This window comes from Saccoglossus kowalevskii, chromosome 8, assembly GCF_978046115.1.
Source record: "Saccoglossus kowalevskii chromosome 8, keSacKowa6.1, whole genome shotgun sequence".
Classification (NCBI taxonomy): domain Eukaryota; kingdom Metazoa; phylum Hemichordata; class Enteropneusta; family Harrimaniidae; genus Saccoglossus; species Saccoglossus kowalevskii.
Genome location: NC_140648.1, coordinates 16,282,089 through 16,300,479, shown reverse-complemented (window position 1 = coordinate 16,300,479; position 18,391 = coordinate 16,282,089). Strand labels below are relative to the sequence as shown.

General features: G+C 35.0%; 1 protein-coding gene across 4 annotated transcripts in view; it reads left to right on the top strand.

The window, feature by feature from the left end:
- The window catches only part of LOC100369237 (uncharacterized), a 61,925-nt gene that overhangs the window by 12,580 nt on the left and 30,954 nt on the right, over positions 1–18,391 (top strand). For all 4 annotated transcript variants that reach the window (XM_085502267.1, XM_085502265.1, XM_085502266.1 and 1 more), the window contains exon 3: positions 6,099–6,215. In XM_085502267.1, coding sequence (XP_085358393.1) covers positions 6,099–6,215 — 117 coding nt within the window. The remainder of the gene's footprint in view (positions 1–6,098; positions 6,216–18,391) is intronic.

Below are 18,391 nucleotides of genomic sequence, written 5' to 3'. Positions count from 1 at the left end.
TTAAAAGCTTGTATTGTCTGAGTTTTAATCAGTAATATGGTGTTTTATAATTAGTTTTTAATTAAACTTTTTCTGTGTTCATATTTTTTTTTTTTTTGATCTCTGGGTAAAATGAAATTACCAGTTTAAAAATTGCATCAATATTTGTAAAATTCAACAAAGTAATTTGACGACAGACTGAGATGGTGTACTCAAAAAAACAAAAAACAAAACAAAAAAACGAGCGAATACTTATGAAGCATGGTAAACAAAAGTGACACTTGTTGGCAATCTTTTTCACCTAGGAACAACAATAAGTGATCATTACCAAATAATATTTTTTTAATTAATATTTTTCATAAAATGTCTGAAATACTAATTCTTTGGTGGGTACTCAAATTTAATTCTCGACAGTATTGACGGTATTCAGTGCCGTGGACGCCAATGTGTATACAGGTTAGTCTGTCTGGTTACGCCGAAGACAGGGATTTTAAGTTAACCTTTTCACCTCCAAACTTTCTTGCCCAAATTTTTCTGCACTTTTTTTTATATATTCTTCAAATATTTCAGCAAATGAACCCTAATTTTGGAGCCAACAGACAAAATTTGAGTCTATTTTCAGTTTTTACTCAAAATATTTGGCTATTTTTGTCCCAGTATTCTGAAGGAAAGTGCAGACTATAAACGCAGACTATTTTGTGATGAAAAAAATACTTCAGTATGATTCTGGTACCTGTGTTAAAAGAATTGAGTTGTTAATGCTTGCAATGTTGAGATATTTAAATTGTGTTCACCAGTTTTTTTGTAGCTCCGTCATCAATTCTCCTAGCAATGGAATTGGTGTATTATCTTGGGTAATGGCATCTACATGCAACGCTAGACAATTATACATACATGACTGACAAACTATGCAAGGTCTATAATAGAATTGTTTTTGGGGGGGGCTCCTAAACTGTGCTATTCTCTAAAATAAGGTGTAAAATTAATTTGAGTCTCTGACTTCACTATGGGTTGAAAATGGTGCAGAAGATAATGGAAAGAAAAAGGAATTGTTTGATGGAAATATTTTACAACGACAGATCCTATTTAATGCGAAACTCTGAGGAACGGCCGCTTTTAATGGCAGAGTTGTACCGTCATGCGATCGGATCAGATCATGAGCGAGACCGAAAGCGAACCAGGCAAATTGGGATGCTGTTGACAGACCTGCCAATTACGGCAGTTAATGGTATGGATTCCGTCAATGGTTTGAGCCGTTGACTGTGTAATGATGGGGACTTGAAAGAGCTCAGGACCAAGCACCAATTCACCGACATAAAAGAACCCGATAGCTTAGTGAAAAGTGCCCCCAGGCATATCCCGCCCTGTATTACAACATACCAGTGTTTTCCTGTTTCTTCCTTAAATTGCGGCATTTTAAACAAAAAAAATGTGAACTTCATACATCTGTAAGATGTTTTAAAAAAAATACTAGAGATGGATTTGGAAATTTGAGTTGATGAACATGCATGGCCGCGAGCAAACCTCTGTACACAGCTTTCCATTATGCTGAGAACGCCCTGCATTGCAAGTACCGTACATTATGCGTACGATCGCTTTACCAATATACACAGTACACCTAAAGTATACATGTATTTTTTCCCCTTGGAATCAAATTTAGCAACTAGATTACGGCAACTTTTTTGATGGTAAACAATTTTTTAAAGGTTGTCTGCTAAAAAAAAGTGTGTATTCATGTAGCTGGGGACCACATGGTCGGTGTTGTGCGTTCATGTTTCATTATCCCCCCTGGCCATATATTATATTATAGACTTGATACGAACTTTATAATAACAAAGCACACCAACCTTTTGCATTTTGTGACTTATTGTTATATCTGCAACATCTGGGAGCATTTACTTATTTTTTTTATGGGTAAATTATTATTTTTTCTTTATTTTTTAAATTAAAAAAAAAAGAACATTGTTGATATAAAATTGTGCTGGTTTGATCATGGTACGTGGGTGAATACATTGTCGCTGATATGCCTCTCTGGTATGACAATTTCTCTGAAAATTCCGCTCGTCAAATACCTGTATGTGCATTTACAAAAATAACTGAAACATTCTATAAAGTAATCGAACTGGTAGATTTTACTTGCTAAGACAGATTGCTTCCTATTAATAGTTTGCGAAGCGTTATTGAAAGCGTTAAAGCGTTTTAAATTCCGAATTAATTTTTGTTTGTTTCATTTTCATTACCATATTGGGTCTTTTAAAGAGAATTAAATTTGTTTTTCTGTTTTTGTACTGGGTAATAAATTTTCTTTTATACGTTTAAATAAAAGCTAGATATGACATGCTTTTTTAAAAAAAAAAAAAAAAATCAAAAAGGTATTGGTGAAAGTGGAAATGTTTGTACAGGTCCTTGTGAAGTCGTAGGTCGGTCATTATTTCCATTCCTATTATTGGTAAAGCGATGAGTGTTCAATATTCAGATAGGGAACAATACCAAGTGTTGCCCGTACCCAATTCCAATTCAAATAGCGAAGTTGTTGTCGAAGCAGGTCCATGTGTCAATAGGGAGACGGTGCATTGTGCGCAACTCTGACCGAATCTTTCCTCTCTGTATTTGTTTGCACTGTCTTGTAGCCACACCCCCCTCCATGACATGGGGGGAAAAGCACGGTGCCGGCCGGTGTTGTACATGGTGTTGATTCATTACTCCCTGCGGCTATTGATAATTTTACATGTTTAAAACGCAGTGTTTCAAATTTCTTAAGACTTTCTCATTTTTTTTTTAATTGAAAATGTGCCAAATGTGTTTTTTTTTTAATACTGATAATTGTAATTTGTATCATCACTGTCTTGACAGATACTGTCAACTCAAGGGGCAATATTAAAAATACCAGCTCACTTTTTAACACTAACCGACTTGCACGTCCCCAAACGGTTCTGAGCACATTAATGTCATAATGGTAAAAAATTATTTCCATCAATATTTTAACAGCAATTTTTTTTGTTGCTTTCAAAGTTATATTGCATAATTTATTCATCACGATGCTTTAATTTCATCTTAAGTTCTAAAGCAAACTGGAGAGATACGCTGTATCTGACAAATACACCTACTAGAATGATACACCGTATTTTCATCATACTTTGGTTGAAATTATTGAAGGTGGAGCTACTTTTTGTGCAATTTTGTACAAATTCCGAAGTATGTTTAGTGACGTAATAACACATTGGATGCCGCAAAAGACTCCAAAAGCTTTTGGCTGAATATCTCGTTCATTGTAAATCTACCCCAATCTTCAGAAAAAAAGAAATTTTTCAAATGTGCTTCTTAATATAACTCTCAGACTTTATACTCCATGTGTAGCCACAACAGCACCTGGAATTTTCAAGATTTGATGATTAATTGCAATCACAGCATACAAAATGTTGCCATTGTGAAAATTTGTCTCCTGAAATTAAAGAAGTCTACAATACCTCGTTAATTGTAACGAGGTATTAAATGTATTGTGCGCTGAAAATCAATGTACCTAGTGTAGAATTTCATACTAACCTGCAATACAAGTTTGAAACTGACAATTCTTGGGTTTTCACCAGAATTGCATTTGTCACCAGTTACTTACTCAATTTACAATGTCAAATCTAAAAACAAAAATGACCCAAAATTTTATGCAAAATCTATACATTCAATTCAATGTGTTTATTCTCCCTCTTCAACATCAAATTGATTGTTTTGATCATTTTCACGGAAAAAGTGTTTTTCTTTCTAACATTTTTTTTTTAAAACCATACAAAGCAGCATGAGCGCTAAGATGTTTCAAGTGGCTGGGTGCCAACTCTGTATAAACAATTGGTTTTAATTGCCCCCTTTTAAACAGCTCTTTTTGCCTATAGAATTGAGACTTCTGTTTATTCAGAGCTTAATAATGTCAACTAAAAATAGTCCAATCTGCTCATTCAGGCTGTAAAGTCAACACCGGTGATGATGTATACTTTGAAGTGAGACGTTGTCGGGATATAAAATCATGTATTTTGTCACTTTTATTTGGATATGAAATATGGAAACAAAATAATATGACCGCCATTATTTTTTTTGTTTAAAAATCTAATGTTATTAAAAATAATGCTAATTTAAAAAGTTTGTTCTGTGCAACAGTGTGATATGCTGCTATATTTTTTGAAAATAAAAAATGTAAATGCAATAAGCAGTTCTTTTACTGAACTGATGGATCTGGCCTCCAGAACTTAACATGATATCATTTTGGAAGAGGAAGCTAAATTGAGAAGAAAAGCTGGAAATCAGTCTCTAAAAAATTTCTGCCACATTCAATCTGTTTATAAAAGTAATTCAATGCATTGATTTGTTTTCAACTGCCTCTAAAAAAAATTTTTTATTTCGGACAAAAATTTATATATTCTTGGGAAGTAATTGAGCTCTATCTTGTCGTCAAAGTTACCGTAATTAGAGCCAATAGGTTGTGGTTCTGTGTTAACATCTTGTTTTGTTCTTTACTACTACTGTCGTTCACTGCAAAATTTATGTTTCTATAATCTGAGAGATGTGGAATTTTTGACATTATTAAAAAAAAAGAAAAGAAATAACCTTGTTGATACTATCAAATACTGCGGGTAATGAGTCATGTTCGGCATCCATAAATGTGGGTAAAAGCTTCTTTTACTTATCAGAAAACGATTCAGTCAGGATGTTCAACAACTGTTAATAAGGGTTACTTGCGTCAAATTGGTTTTCGATGAAAAATACAAAAATCTGTTTTCGCTTGCCTGTCATTGATGAAATGGTGCTCAATCGAACAAATTGAAATGAAATTTTATTATTTTTGCAGAATCCAAATTAGGGTATGTGTATCCTGAGGATTTTGGATCTGAAAAAAAAAATCGAAATTGTGTGCTCGGAATTTTACTTTCCCGGCAATAAAAAAATAATTTTTGGGTCAATATCTTTTGAAATCATTCTTTGCTTTGCATTTATTATGATATGAAATACTGTCAAGCTCCACTTCATAAAATTGACTGCTGCATTTTCCTAAAGCACTGTCATCCATGGATGTCATCTTGTTATGACTCGTTGATGACTATGCTGTCTTTCCTCGGGGACAAACTTAATGAAAATCTAGTATGGTTTAGATGCTAGTGCCATACTTTCAGGCATTGATGAGAATGGCTGAATGGACGGGCTGCGAAAGCAAACAAGCTGAAGTCTTTCAGAACGGGACTAAATTTATTCCGTAGTATAATTCCGTGTGTGCAGAGTATATGCAAGTAGGTCCTGTGTATGGAGCTAGAATTACTGTTCAATATTAGATGCTGTCAGTTGAATTGCATGTTCAATTCATTGGCTGTGTACCAAGTCTGCTTAAAATTGCGGTTTAGCGAGTGTTTGGCAGTGCTTAGTTTCACCGGGTTTAATTCCTAGTCTCGTGAGATTGCCTCTATCCTATGTCATGTGACATGGAGATTGCATCAAAGAAAGGAAAAATAGAAAAAAAATCTCTTGCTATTGAAATTTACGTGTTGTTTAGGATGTCACACTGTAACGTTGTACGTTTACAATTGTTGCTATCCAGTATGCGAATGTTGGATAACAAATATCGCCTACCAATCAGTAATACCTAGTGATCTGCTGCGAAAACGTTGTCTTTCAATTTGTTTCATTTATAGGGATACGTGCATGTATAATATCGACTAACAACGTCGTTATTTTATTTTCGAATGTGAGTGACCAGTTCTTGCCGACCAGTCACTGCACATGTGCATGTGTACAATATGTAAACAAGTGTGACATTTCTATTGCAAGATGTCGTGACACGTACAGTTATTTTCAATACCCGCCGTGTTTCAAGGCAGTGATAAATTTTCACACGACATATGTTAGCTTACTGCTGCCTTGAAATTATTGTAAAAGTCGCAAAATATGGACTTGTTAAAAATTGTTATTTTCGTAGGCCCATAGTTAAATATAAAGAATCTCAATAAACACCTTTGTAAACTGATCATCTGATTGCTCTTTTGGTGTAAAAGTCTTGTTGGGTATTTTCATGAGTGTTTCATGTTTGTTGCATCTATTTTTCAAAAATATTAAGCATTTTTTTTTTCATCCTTTATTTCTAGGTGCAAACTATTCCTATTTGAGCGGCTACATGACTTCGGTACCTGATGCTTACAAGCAGTCACCGAGCGGATCGCCTGGCTCTCTCCCGTTAAGCCAGTACTGGCCACCCTCAGAAGGTATGTACTTTACCCGCACATGCACTCTCATAAATACCACATTTGACACTGTTGCCATGACTACCGGTACTTCCTATTGCAAGACTCTTTTCTTCCTTGTTCCCGTAGTCAACCCTCTCTCAGTTTGAATGCTTTTATCATGCAAAACCAAAAACTTACATATTATCAAACCTTTTTCACGTTACAGACAACTTGATCTGTTTTCCGGTCATTCCAGATTTCCTAATGTGCATTGTGTAACCATGGTTACCATAAATAAAAATGCCTGACTGATGCATCTTTATCTTAAGTTACAGTAGCATGCATCAGGCACTTTTTGTTGCATGTCTTGACATCTGCCGAGCACTTTCCATTCCCTCTAGTTTTTTTCATGCCCTAACTAAATATAGACAGGGCAGGTTTCTTTTTTATGGCTTCTGTCATTTTAAGATGAAAATAAAAATATGAAGCTTATATTTCGATATCCATTCTACACCTGAACAATAGTTGTCACTGTGTTTTTCCATCAAATCTCGTGCCTTGCAGTTATTTTTGGAATTTATAAATAATTATCGTTGTGATGTGCTGTACTAAACCGAAAGGGGTCTGCAATCCGCATAGCTTTCAACAACTAAAATTGTGAATGTGTACATCACAATTCTGAGACTCGCGTAAAGCATGATTCGGTCAGAAATGTACATGAATTGGGGTTTTGATTATGGATCACCTTCGAAAATTGGTACATGTTTCTTGTCACAGTTTGGGTACCGTGTTACAACACCCCAACCAACAGTTTTTGTTGAGTTCTCCTGTGAACTGTTACAAACACTGTAATTTTTTTTCATCAAAATGTGCTCTATGGTATTAGCCATAGATATAACACAACTACTGGGCATGCCATGTCTTGAGAGAAATCATGATTGATATAGATTCACCACGTAAATTTCTCTTCAGCGAGTACGTAGTTGATTTGAAACAAGTTACTTGTCTCATGTCCTTCTTGTCTTGGATAACGCATGAAAAGAAATTCAAAATTAATTTTTCTTAAGTTTCCATGCTGTATTTTAACTTTTTCCCCACCAGTTCCCTCTTTTTATCACAAATTCACATCCTGTTTATAGTCTGCACTTTCCTTCAGAATTTTGGGACAAAAACAGTCAAATTTTTTGCATAAAAACTGAAAATTGACTCAAATTTTATCTGTTGGCTCCAAAATTATGGTTCATTTCAAGAAATATTGAGGAATATAAGGAAAAAAGTGCAGGAAAATTTGAGATAAGAAGTCTGGTGGTGAAAAGGTTAAACTACTGAAAAGAATGAGGCATTTCAGACCATCCCCATTTTACAACTGATGCTAGTTCGTAGCTGTTCACTCCATAACCGCATTCCTCGTGTGCGGAAAATTGTTCAGTGTAGCTCAATTTGCTCGTGTATTGAAAGTTCATTTCTTACTTTTATGTCTGCCCGTGTTATTTAATATGAAGTCTTTTCATCAGCCGGCTTTCATTATGACAGGTGTGCTTAGGAGAAAAATGAACTTCATTATTAAAGAGGAAAAAAAATGAATGAGATTTTGAGTCGTTAGTGAGTGAAAGGAACGTACTTCGAGCCATTCTGAATGTCTTCTCAGTACTGCTAATTCAAAATGAATTTCAGTTCATCCATCTCCTTACTTAATCCCACTGTCTTCTCAGTTTTCAGCCCTGAATCTCTTTCCTGTCATTTCCAACAACCTCCCATTTATTATTCTTGTATCCTATTTGCGGTATTTTGTGTGTAGAATATGGAAATTTAGATTTTTCGCATAACTCTGTGATATTTAATGATGCAAAACTTACCTTTTGAATGGATTTCTATTCTTCGTCACCTGGATACTCCCACGATAAAAAGTAAATGTGCTTTAGAATAAATATGCTGGGGGGAAATCAGTTGCTGGTGATTGGAATAATCAAGGAAATAATCGCGTGATAGTATGTTATCACGTTAGGGTTAATTGCAGTTTTCTGTCAATAGTATTTTCGATATATTCAACTGCTAATTTGCATGGGTTGTTTCGCTGGAAATTTGTTTTATAATTTTTATTGTCATTTTTCCACCTTAAATTTTGTTTTTCATTTTGTGGGTTGTTAGGTTTTGTTTAATTAATATGCAATGAGAAATATATAATTAGAAATTAGTTAATGATGATTGGGGAAGGGGGGGGGGATTGGGTAGCAACCAGGCAGGTGAAGTTATAGTTATTACTGGTTATGAAAATTGGCTTTGGTTGATAAATTATAAGATAATAAAGATAATACTTGCAAGGATAATGGATTTCTTACTAAATGCAATTTCGTTTCAATGCTAGCTGTCAATCGAAGTCTGAATTTCATATCCCAAGGAAAGCTATCTGATACTTTTGTTTTTGTATATATATGATATACATGTATATGCCAGCCTAGATTTTATGTGTATTTAATGTCATTTTTGTTCTCACCAGGGGATCCCCCCCCCCCCACGCATAGATCGATCAGTGTGAGTTTGCCACAACACCGCCAGAATTGATGAAAAATAAAATATAACCAGTTAGCTAATAGGTTGAAATAGTGGGCAATGGTTAATCACTCAATTTGTCAACAAATATGTATATATGTGATCTATCTCGCTTTGATCAGTCGTTTTGTGACCTTTTCGGGATCTACGAGACTTCTGCAGTTGTCTTGGCAATAATAGGAAATCGAAAATAAATCTTGAAATTGTGAATGCAAATATTTGCGAATTGTCATTCTCGTAATGTCTCGGTGCTTGTCACTGAAGATGATGATTCACTCGTGACTGCTTTTCATTATTTTGGTTACGGCAAGCCTGATTGAGACATTAGTAAGAAAGTGAAGAGATTAAAAATTAAAAAAATCTATTATAGAGAATATCACTGCCAGTATGACTAGAAGGAAGCTGTTCATCCAACATCACAAATGCTTGTATTTTAAAATGATTTGACAGCTTTTCATAAAAGCCTGTGACGCTGCAGCTGAAAGAAGCCCAGAAAAATCCCACAGTTGCAATGATAACTTTTTGCTATGTTCTCAAGACTTTTATCGTTTTTTAAATTAAAATACTTTACCGTATCACATTTTTTCCCCAAATATTAAACATCACAAAGAGACGGGGGGAAATAAAATTTCTACCAAAATTTCTAAAAATAATTTAAATTGAATATAAAAGATAACATCACTCTGTTGCGTTGATTTTTAAAACTGCAAGCAATAAAAGGAGTCTGTTTTTATCCTGCAATCCTCATCCATCCACAACCTTGCCTGTTTTTATCTTGGCTCTTTAAAAGTCTTTTAGATGTACTCAAGTGTATGGAATGGGAGAATCCATCATTAATTCTGGATTCCCGATTCGTAAAGGCCTTGTTGGAAAGTTTTAAAGTGATTTAACCAAATCACAATTAAAAGTTATTTGGAATGTCATCAGCTTTGCTGAAATACTGATTGGTGAATTTTGTTGTGATGTTGATTGTCTGTCATGATGGCATGTAGTCAATAGAAGATGGAGTTTCACTGATTGATCGATGCATTAGGTTGAACATGGTGTGTATCACCATGAGGGGTTACGCTAATTTTTTGTCAAGTCAGTGCGATAATGACTGTTAAAGCGAAAAAATGTCTCTAAAGTTCTTTTACTGCGATGCTGATTAACTTGTATCAACAAAACGTTCGACTGTACTAGTACGTAGTATCTATTGTATCTCGAGTACGCTGAAAAAATAAAGGCACGCAATTATGAAATCCTGTTTTATTGCTTGTTTTGTTTTGTTTATTGCTAAACCTCGACAGTATCTTATGTGAATTGAATGTGTTTTTAATAGTTTTTTAGCTCCGCTGTCGACTTTGTCAAGCGGAGCTTATCATATGAGTGATTGTCCGGCGTCGTCGTCCGGTGTCCGTCGTCTGTGTCAATGTTTTACTTTTTCGACTTCTTCTTGAAAACTACAAGCCTGAATGCTTTGATACTTTGTGAATATGTACCTTGGGTAGACCTCGCTTAGATTTGTTCATTTCATGATCATATCTTCAATTCTCTAATTTTGGTGAATATTTTTGTCATTTTTGGTAAAAAGTGATATTTTCGACTTCTTGTTAAAAAACGCAAGTCCAATTGCTTTGATATTACATATATAAGTATTACATGTGGACCTCTCTCAGATTTGTTCATTTTGTAATGACATCTTCAATTCTCCAATTTTGGTAAATATTTTTGTCATTTTTGGTAAAAAGTGATATTTTCGACTTGTTAAAAACGACAAGTCCAATTGCTTTGATATTACATATATAGATACTACATATGCACCACTCTCAAATTTGTTCATTTCATGATGATATCTTCAATTCTCTAATTTTGATGAATATTTTTGTCATTTTTGGTAAAAAGTGATATTTTCTTCTTGTTAAAAACCACAATCACTCGTGGTTAAAAATAATATTTTTGAATCTTGTTGAAAACAGCAAGTCCCTGTGCATTGATACTATACATATTGTTCATTTTCTAATGATATCTTCTGTTCTTTAATTGAAATGTGCATTGCTAACAGCGGAGCTATCTCAGCCGAGAAGCTGCTTGTTTTAAAAAACTAATTGTTTTGTTTATTGGGTAATGACCCATTTAAGTTCAGTTGGAAACAAATGGTTTGTATGGTATGTTTCAGTACATGCACATGTACGGTTCCCAATGCCTTAATTGATCGAATAAAATTACAATATTTGAAAAAAAACACTGTAAAATATTTAATGTCATGTGGGATAAGTTTTATTGTGAGCAAAATTGTGTTTTTGATGTGTTAAAGCGGGAGAGTCGTCACCTGAGCATGCGTCAGATGGCCATAGCGTGTCATTGCTTACAAACAAGAGTCTACCCATGAGCCTTTGCGTTTTAGCGTGTGTTATCGTCGCTTGGGACTCAATTCCCGCATGTGCGCAGGCGACGACACCTTCGCTTTAAGTATTATGCAACAGCTTTGTGTTTCTCTAAATATCTGCACCACCAATAGTCGAACATCACCAAGCAGTTCTGTTGATTTTGTTGTGATTGAGTTTTTAGCCTCTTCATCACATAACTTTTGATTTTTGGTAATGTTAAAATTAAGTTTTTGACAATGATACAACTTTATGAAAATAATTGTTTTAATTTTTGGACTCTAAAATAATTTAACTACTGGAAAGATATTGTAGTTTTTAGCGTGGTGTATTTTTGATATAATACATAAGCTGGGCAATATAGGTTTGCACTAGAGTAGTACCATTACACCGGCACTCCTGGTGGGTATATGCCACCACTCCCGGTGGGTACCTGCTGCCACTCCCGGCAAGTACCCGCTGCCACTCCCAGTAGGTGTATGAGCTGGTTCGTGTACTCTGCCACACCTGGTTTATCCTCACACATTTTATAATGATTAAAAGATTTTAACCTTTCCACCACCAGACTTTCTTTCTGGAATTTTTTCTTGTATTCTTCAATATTTCTGGAAATTAACCCTAATGTTGGAGCCAACAGACACAATTTGAGTAAATTTTCAGTTTTTACTCAAAAAAAAATTTTGCTTTTTGTCCCAATTTTCTGACTATTTTGTGAATTTGTGATGAAAAGACAGAACTGGCGGTGAAAAGGGTAATGTGTTTATTCATGCTTATGATGTATCGCCAAAATATTTCTTTGCAACAATGATATCTTAGCTGTACTCGCCAAACACAAATTTGATGACAAAACAAAAAACGTGTACTCAAACACAAATTTGATGACAAAACAAAAAACGTGTACTCAAACAATTGGCTGTGATGTGCTTGCATGCATGGTGAGGGCAGTGTGTCAATGTGTGCGAGAGTACAACTATTAGTTGCTGAGGTCTTCGTTTTAAATTCAGAAGTGGATATTCTTTTACAGTTACAAGAGTGGCACAGATCGTCTAATAGGGAGATGAGATACCTTCACTATTAAAGTAGACACCGTAGAGTGACTTAGGTGATACTTGCATGGTCCCTCACTTAATGGATTCTATCAACTGATTATAAATATTTCCAAGTGGGAGATGTAGTCAGTTAAAAAATAATTTATAATTCCCCCAAAAAAAATGAAAATGTGTATTTCTAATTTGATGCCAACTTCATAGATCACATATTGATGTTATTGCTTTCTGCTGTCCTTTATTAGTGTCAAAGTTAAAAGATAAAGACATTTTTTGTAATTAATTTACTGTATAAAATGTGATTATATTTTGTCACTCTCTCTATGGTGTACACTGTCATTGTTGTATCAATGTCACGACCGATCATCCCTCGACCATTAAATCACAACTGACATGCCTAATGGATATCACCTATATTGTTCGCGATGCTATTCCCAGTTTTATGAAACCCCTCTGGTACTATCCATTTGTGTGTCCCTTGCCGAGCGTTCATTCGTCTTCCTCTCATCAATACATTGGCTGCAGGGAGCTGTGGTTCAAGTGTCCACTGGTTGTCCGCGAGGCAATTGCCAATTTGCAAACGGAAACTTCTTTCCTCTCCCCCCCCCCCCCACATTCAATCATATATTGGTTCAAGAGAAGTGTTTGGAAAGGTTTGATACGTGTCACTTGTGGCATATATAGCGTATACAAAATTGATGCGAAATGTGCTGTATTCATGTGCTGTATTCATGTGCTGTATTCATGTGCTGTATTCATGTGCTGTATTCATGTGCTGTATTCATGTGCTGTATTCATGTGCTGTATTCATGTGCTGTATTCATGTGCTGTATTCATGTGCTGTATTCATGTGCTGTATTCATGTGCTGTATTCATGTGCTGTATTCATGTGCTGTATTCACATTCACAGAACTATTTCCCTTCTATATTTTATCTGGAAGGATATATCAATTAACATACCGCAATTCTGTGTAGGTTATATAATTATGGCTACGTATGAATGAAAATCCATTATAGAGGAACTGAAACTTGACATTAACACTACATCTTGCACCCAGTTTCTTTGTTGAACTGATAAACTAATTTAACTTTTGAAATTTCGGGGCGGGTGGTGAATTTAAATGAAAAAGGAAATTTCTTCTCCCACTCCACTCCACTCCACTCCACTCCACTCCACTCCACTCTACTAGCTTGGCAGTAAAAGACTTGGGGGGGGGGGGCACTTCCTCAGCAACATCACATTGACTCTGTTTTTCTGGTCAGAAGGAAACTTTGCCTCGGCAATCAAGACTGCCAGATTCCGTCCTGGAAGTTTTGTAACCAATACACAAGCCTTCAGCGAGTCTTGGTAATTCTCAAATACAAAGCCTTCAAGAGGAGGAAAAAACGAGGATTGGCTTACAGAACATTGATTAGTAGAAATCACTGCCAACTCCAGACGAAGTTACTACTACAATGTTGTAGGCATAAACAACAGTTTTTGCTTCTTGAAAATCAAGCACACAAGTTTGAAACCGGTATTTCACACATTTTTATTTTCGCAATTCTGCATATCTGTGAAGGGGAAATGTTTTGTCAATCTGAATCAACTTTTAAAGCACGTATTTAAAGGCACTGTTTAATAAATGCTAAACATTTAGCATGTATTTTCATGGTGTAGTATTGAATAATTCACTAAAACTAAAAAAAAAAAAAAAAAAAAAGCTATATTATTTTGAATTTCCCCTGGAATGAGAATTAAAACCTTTGCATACGTAATTATGACTCTATCTCCCTGTCAGGCTACTCTATTTAATTTTCATTGGGAATTGCTCAGCTTGCCTGCAACATCTGTAAGTTTAAGCTGTAGCAAGGACAAATTGTGGCTTTTACAATTTACATGTATACTCCCTCGAGGCTAGATGCTGGGTCCATTTTCATTCACTCATTGATCTCTCTCCTGCACACAAGATTGTGAGTGTGGATATGTTTTTACTGCGTTTGCTTTGGTGGAAATGGCAATTTGGGATCATTTACATGCACAACTAGATGTTCGTTTCTACTTGTTTGATCCCTCCAGGGTAAAAACTCGCAAAGTGGATCCCAAGTATGAAGTAATGTACAGTACTGTCATCAATTCCATGTTCATTTCATCATTTGCTATATATCCCCGAAAACTGGGCTGGGTTTCCTCTTTTGATGGATTTAACTGTCCCATATGGCATTGCGATTTAGTTGTCCCACAGGATTACATCTGTAGATGTTACTCTTTGTTAGCAAGAGAAGGTATTAATTTGTCTCCAGTCAAGGACAAGGTCATCAATTCTGTCTTTGTCCTCTAGGTGCACATAAATCTTTCTTTTAAAACTTATCTATCAAAAATTGATTGTCCGCAACGGTTCAGTGGTTAGTATTATAATTATTCAAAACAAGATAATCTTGTATAATTCTATGCTGAAGTGAAATTTAATTTTTTGATTGGACTTTACTTTTGGCGCCCTCTAGTGGCTTCTGATTGCCCTCTGGTGTTGTAAACATAAGTAATTAATTATACCGGAAATATAAATTGGTCTCTTTGAGGCTACTGTGTATATTGCACGCCATGTTTATCAGTTTTTCAATTGCACATACCTTCATTTTGACCCCCATCGCCACTGATCTTTGGCATGCATAGGGCCATTTTGACAGTGATTGGCAGTCAAGACTGAAAGTATCTGTAATTTAGTAGCCTGTACATTAGGAGCAATATTTCAAAGTTTTGACCTGATTTGTCACTTCCATAAACATGGTGATTGATTGAATCGGTTTAATGTCAAGCTATCTGGGATAGTTGCTCACAAGATGGTCTCTGTATAAACAATGTATCGGCAACAATTTATTGGGATGCTGGTCTGTTGATATTTGGTTGCTTCGGTAACCACATTAGCAGTATCCACTTCAGTTGGTCAGTGCATACTGAATCAGCAGAGATTTAACAGATGCTCTGTTTGTTGTCTGGTGTAGATTAAATTGCGCTTGTGTTCACTAACCGTTTTTTGTGTGTGAAAGGGTCTGCTGGCTTTCATAAAGTCATTCAATTTGGACAAATAAAAAAACTAAAATAGTGACAGACGCATTTGTAACTGCTGTGACATTGAAATAATTTTATGGTGGCTTTCATAAGGGAAATTGTTGTTATTCATGTCAAATTTACGAAAAGTCATAGCGATCAACACAGATGATGGGGGTGGTGGTGGTGGATATGTTCTGACTCTCACCTGTGCATGCTCCAAGATCCATAATTATGAGAGCACAATTTTGTAATTACAATTTTGTACCAATTTCATAATTTTCATCGTATTTCTCGAACATCGCAAATGCATCAGTCAGTGCATTTAATTTTCACTCCTACAAAAAAATGTTTTACAAGTTAAACATCCAACATGACAGAGTTCAAAATCTTCATGACATCAGCTCGGTGGCCCTTGTGAAATGTAATTTCTGTGCTTTTGTTCCCCACATAGTGATATATCAGGGTCAGAGTACTTTAAACATCAACAACAGCAGGTTCAATGTTCTCACAATTCCGTGAATAGCATTCATTTTTGGTGCTTTCTCCCTATGTATGGAATTCTTAGTCGATCTGATCATAACGTGTCATTCCTCATGACAAAATAAACCCGTTTTATTAATTCGTTCCTTATTTTTTTCAAGAATTTTGTACTAGATGTATAAAAAAAATAAGAAATTATATTCTAAAAATAAGATTTTATAGAAAAGTGCAAAATGTTCCACAACAATTTTGGTGGGAAAAAGGATTGTGCTCGAAAAATTCATGGGAAAGTTTTTTCATGGGAAAGAGATGCAGTTTCTCTACCATTATGAAATGGGCTGAGGCAGCAATGCCACCTGCAGCGAAGTGATTAAATATGAAACTAGTACAGGGGAAAACTGTATTGAAAGCACAATAAATTATTGTTGGCACTGGCATATGCATTTAATCTAATAACACACAGAGACAAGCTGTACTAGTTTATTTTTACTCCATGTCAAGTAACATCTGTTGGTTACCATGGAAATAGAACTGAATGGTAATTTGTTGGATGTTTTCTGTTTCTTCTGAAGTGGTACTAGATGGTCTTTCAAATAAAAACCTATTAGTGTGTTTTTCGCAAACAACGAGCAAAAACAAGTTGTTTTGAAACCTCCCGCCATACTAAGTTGTTTCCAGTTTGCATGTTACAATGGTGAAGATGAGTAAAGTGTATGCAGCATACATTGTATCTGGGCTTGTTTGTATGATGCACTGGATCTGATCGGGGGGGGGGGGGGGGATTCCTGTTTTTTTTTTGTGTTTTTTTTTTGCTGTAATGTGTTTACTTCTCCTTTTATTCACATTTTTTTGTAAGTCGTGCACAGTATGACATCAACGCCACCAAAGGAGATGTTGGGCTTTAATCTATGTTAACTTCACAGCAGATGTTGTATTTTTTCCCTACTGAAGCCACTCGTACTGGATTTGTATTGTTAAATTTGATGGAAATGTGGAAACGTTACAGATTAAAACGAAGCTTTATTGTGCTTAGTGAAAACGCACGTCAGATAACATGCTGTTTTTTTCCAATTTATATTTCAAGATAGTTGCACCCATAACTGTCAAGATTACATTACACGTGTACATCTTTCATTGAGTTTTTTTTTGCTTTTTGGAAAATTTGACTGAGTCGATGTCACTGATTTTCAAAATGGCAAATGGTGAAAGTTTTTTTTTTTTTTTTTACAGTTTTTTCGATCAGAATTTTAGAGAAAAAACACCCAAAAAAATTCAGTTTAAAAAAAATCAAAATTTAGTCAACGTTCATAGTTATAATACTTCATGCTTTTTTGAGAGATACGTATGAATAATATGGGTACAATTGAAGAATCAGGTCAGCGTAACCCGGTTTAACATGATTGTGCTGTTGTGCATGTAATTGTCTTCCATTCAACCTGCATACGTGGAAAATTATGAAAGTAGATCCTCATAAAATAGCAAAATAGGTGTCTCAAAATTGACGCTTTGCATATTCCCATAGTCCAAACATAATTACCATTATATTTCTGGCGACTTAATTTCTTTAACTTAATTCATGTTAAATAGTTTTGTGAAGGTCAAATTATCTTTTTTTCAGTGTGGGGAAGGGGTTAAAGATTATTTGTTGATTTACAACTGTGTTAACTATGTAGTTAGTGGTCAATGATTGCATAATAGGAATGGTTAGTTTAAAAATGCTATTGAAATAGAAAATAAATTGCCTTATTTAGTAGTTTTGTGTAAATGCATGTGATGGCTTAATTGCTTAGCACACTTTTATCATGTAAATATGCAATATCGTTTTTCTTGTTTTTTTGAAAAGGGCATTTTTGTCTTTTTGAAAGAAGTTTCCAACAATTTTCCATTGCAGGCGGAGCTGTCGCAGACTACCGTAAATTTGAACGTTTTATGCTATATTTTCGGACTTAAAATCCATTTAGTTTTCAATATGTTTACTGACTTCGGACATTGAAACATTTTTTTTTTGATTTGTGAAATGTAACAAAATCAGGCGTCTGTTTGCAAAGAAACTCCAAATTCTTCCAAGTGTTGAATCTGTATTAATTTTTTAAAACTAATTCTTGAAAATATTGTTCAATACACATTTATCTGCGAGTATTCAATGGGGACATCTTGCCTTGTAATCTATGTGAGCTGACCCAATTACTCCGACCGACGTCCAATTACTCCGACCAACGTGAAAAATATGATCTAGTTAAATTTCTCAGTGATGTGTACAGTTGTTGTTGGTAGTCATAGCGAGTTTAGTCATCGTTCCTCTGTTACCATGGCAACATTTGCATAACCTCATCCAGTCTTATTGCTAGTCATGACAATGCCGCCGTACTCCCACTAGATTTGCTGTCATTTCTCGACATGCTTTATAGAAAAAAAAAATATAACAGTGGAAAATTAACGATTGAACGATCAATGGAAAAGACACTTTGGAAAATTGTCTGATTTCTCTGTTGAATTCCCTCTATTGTTGTTTTTTAATTGACTTAGTGAATTTGCATACTTCTGATCATCTGGTTATATACCGCTACCCTCCTCCAGTTTACTGCTTAGTGTAGCATTTGTGTTGCTACCATAAATTATGATTTATGCATGTTTATGTAAAATTGTAATAAAATAATTACTACCTAATAGAAGACAGAATGTTGTATTATTTCTATCCAAAATGACTTCACCTAATTAACTGCATCAACTTAAAGGAAAATG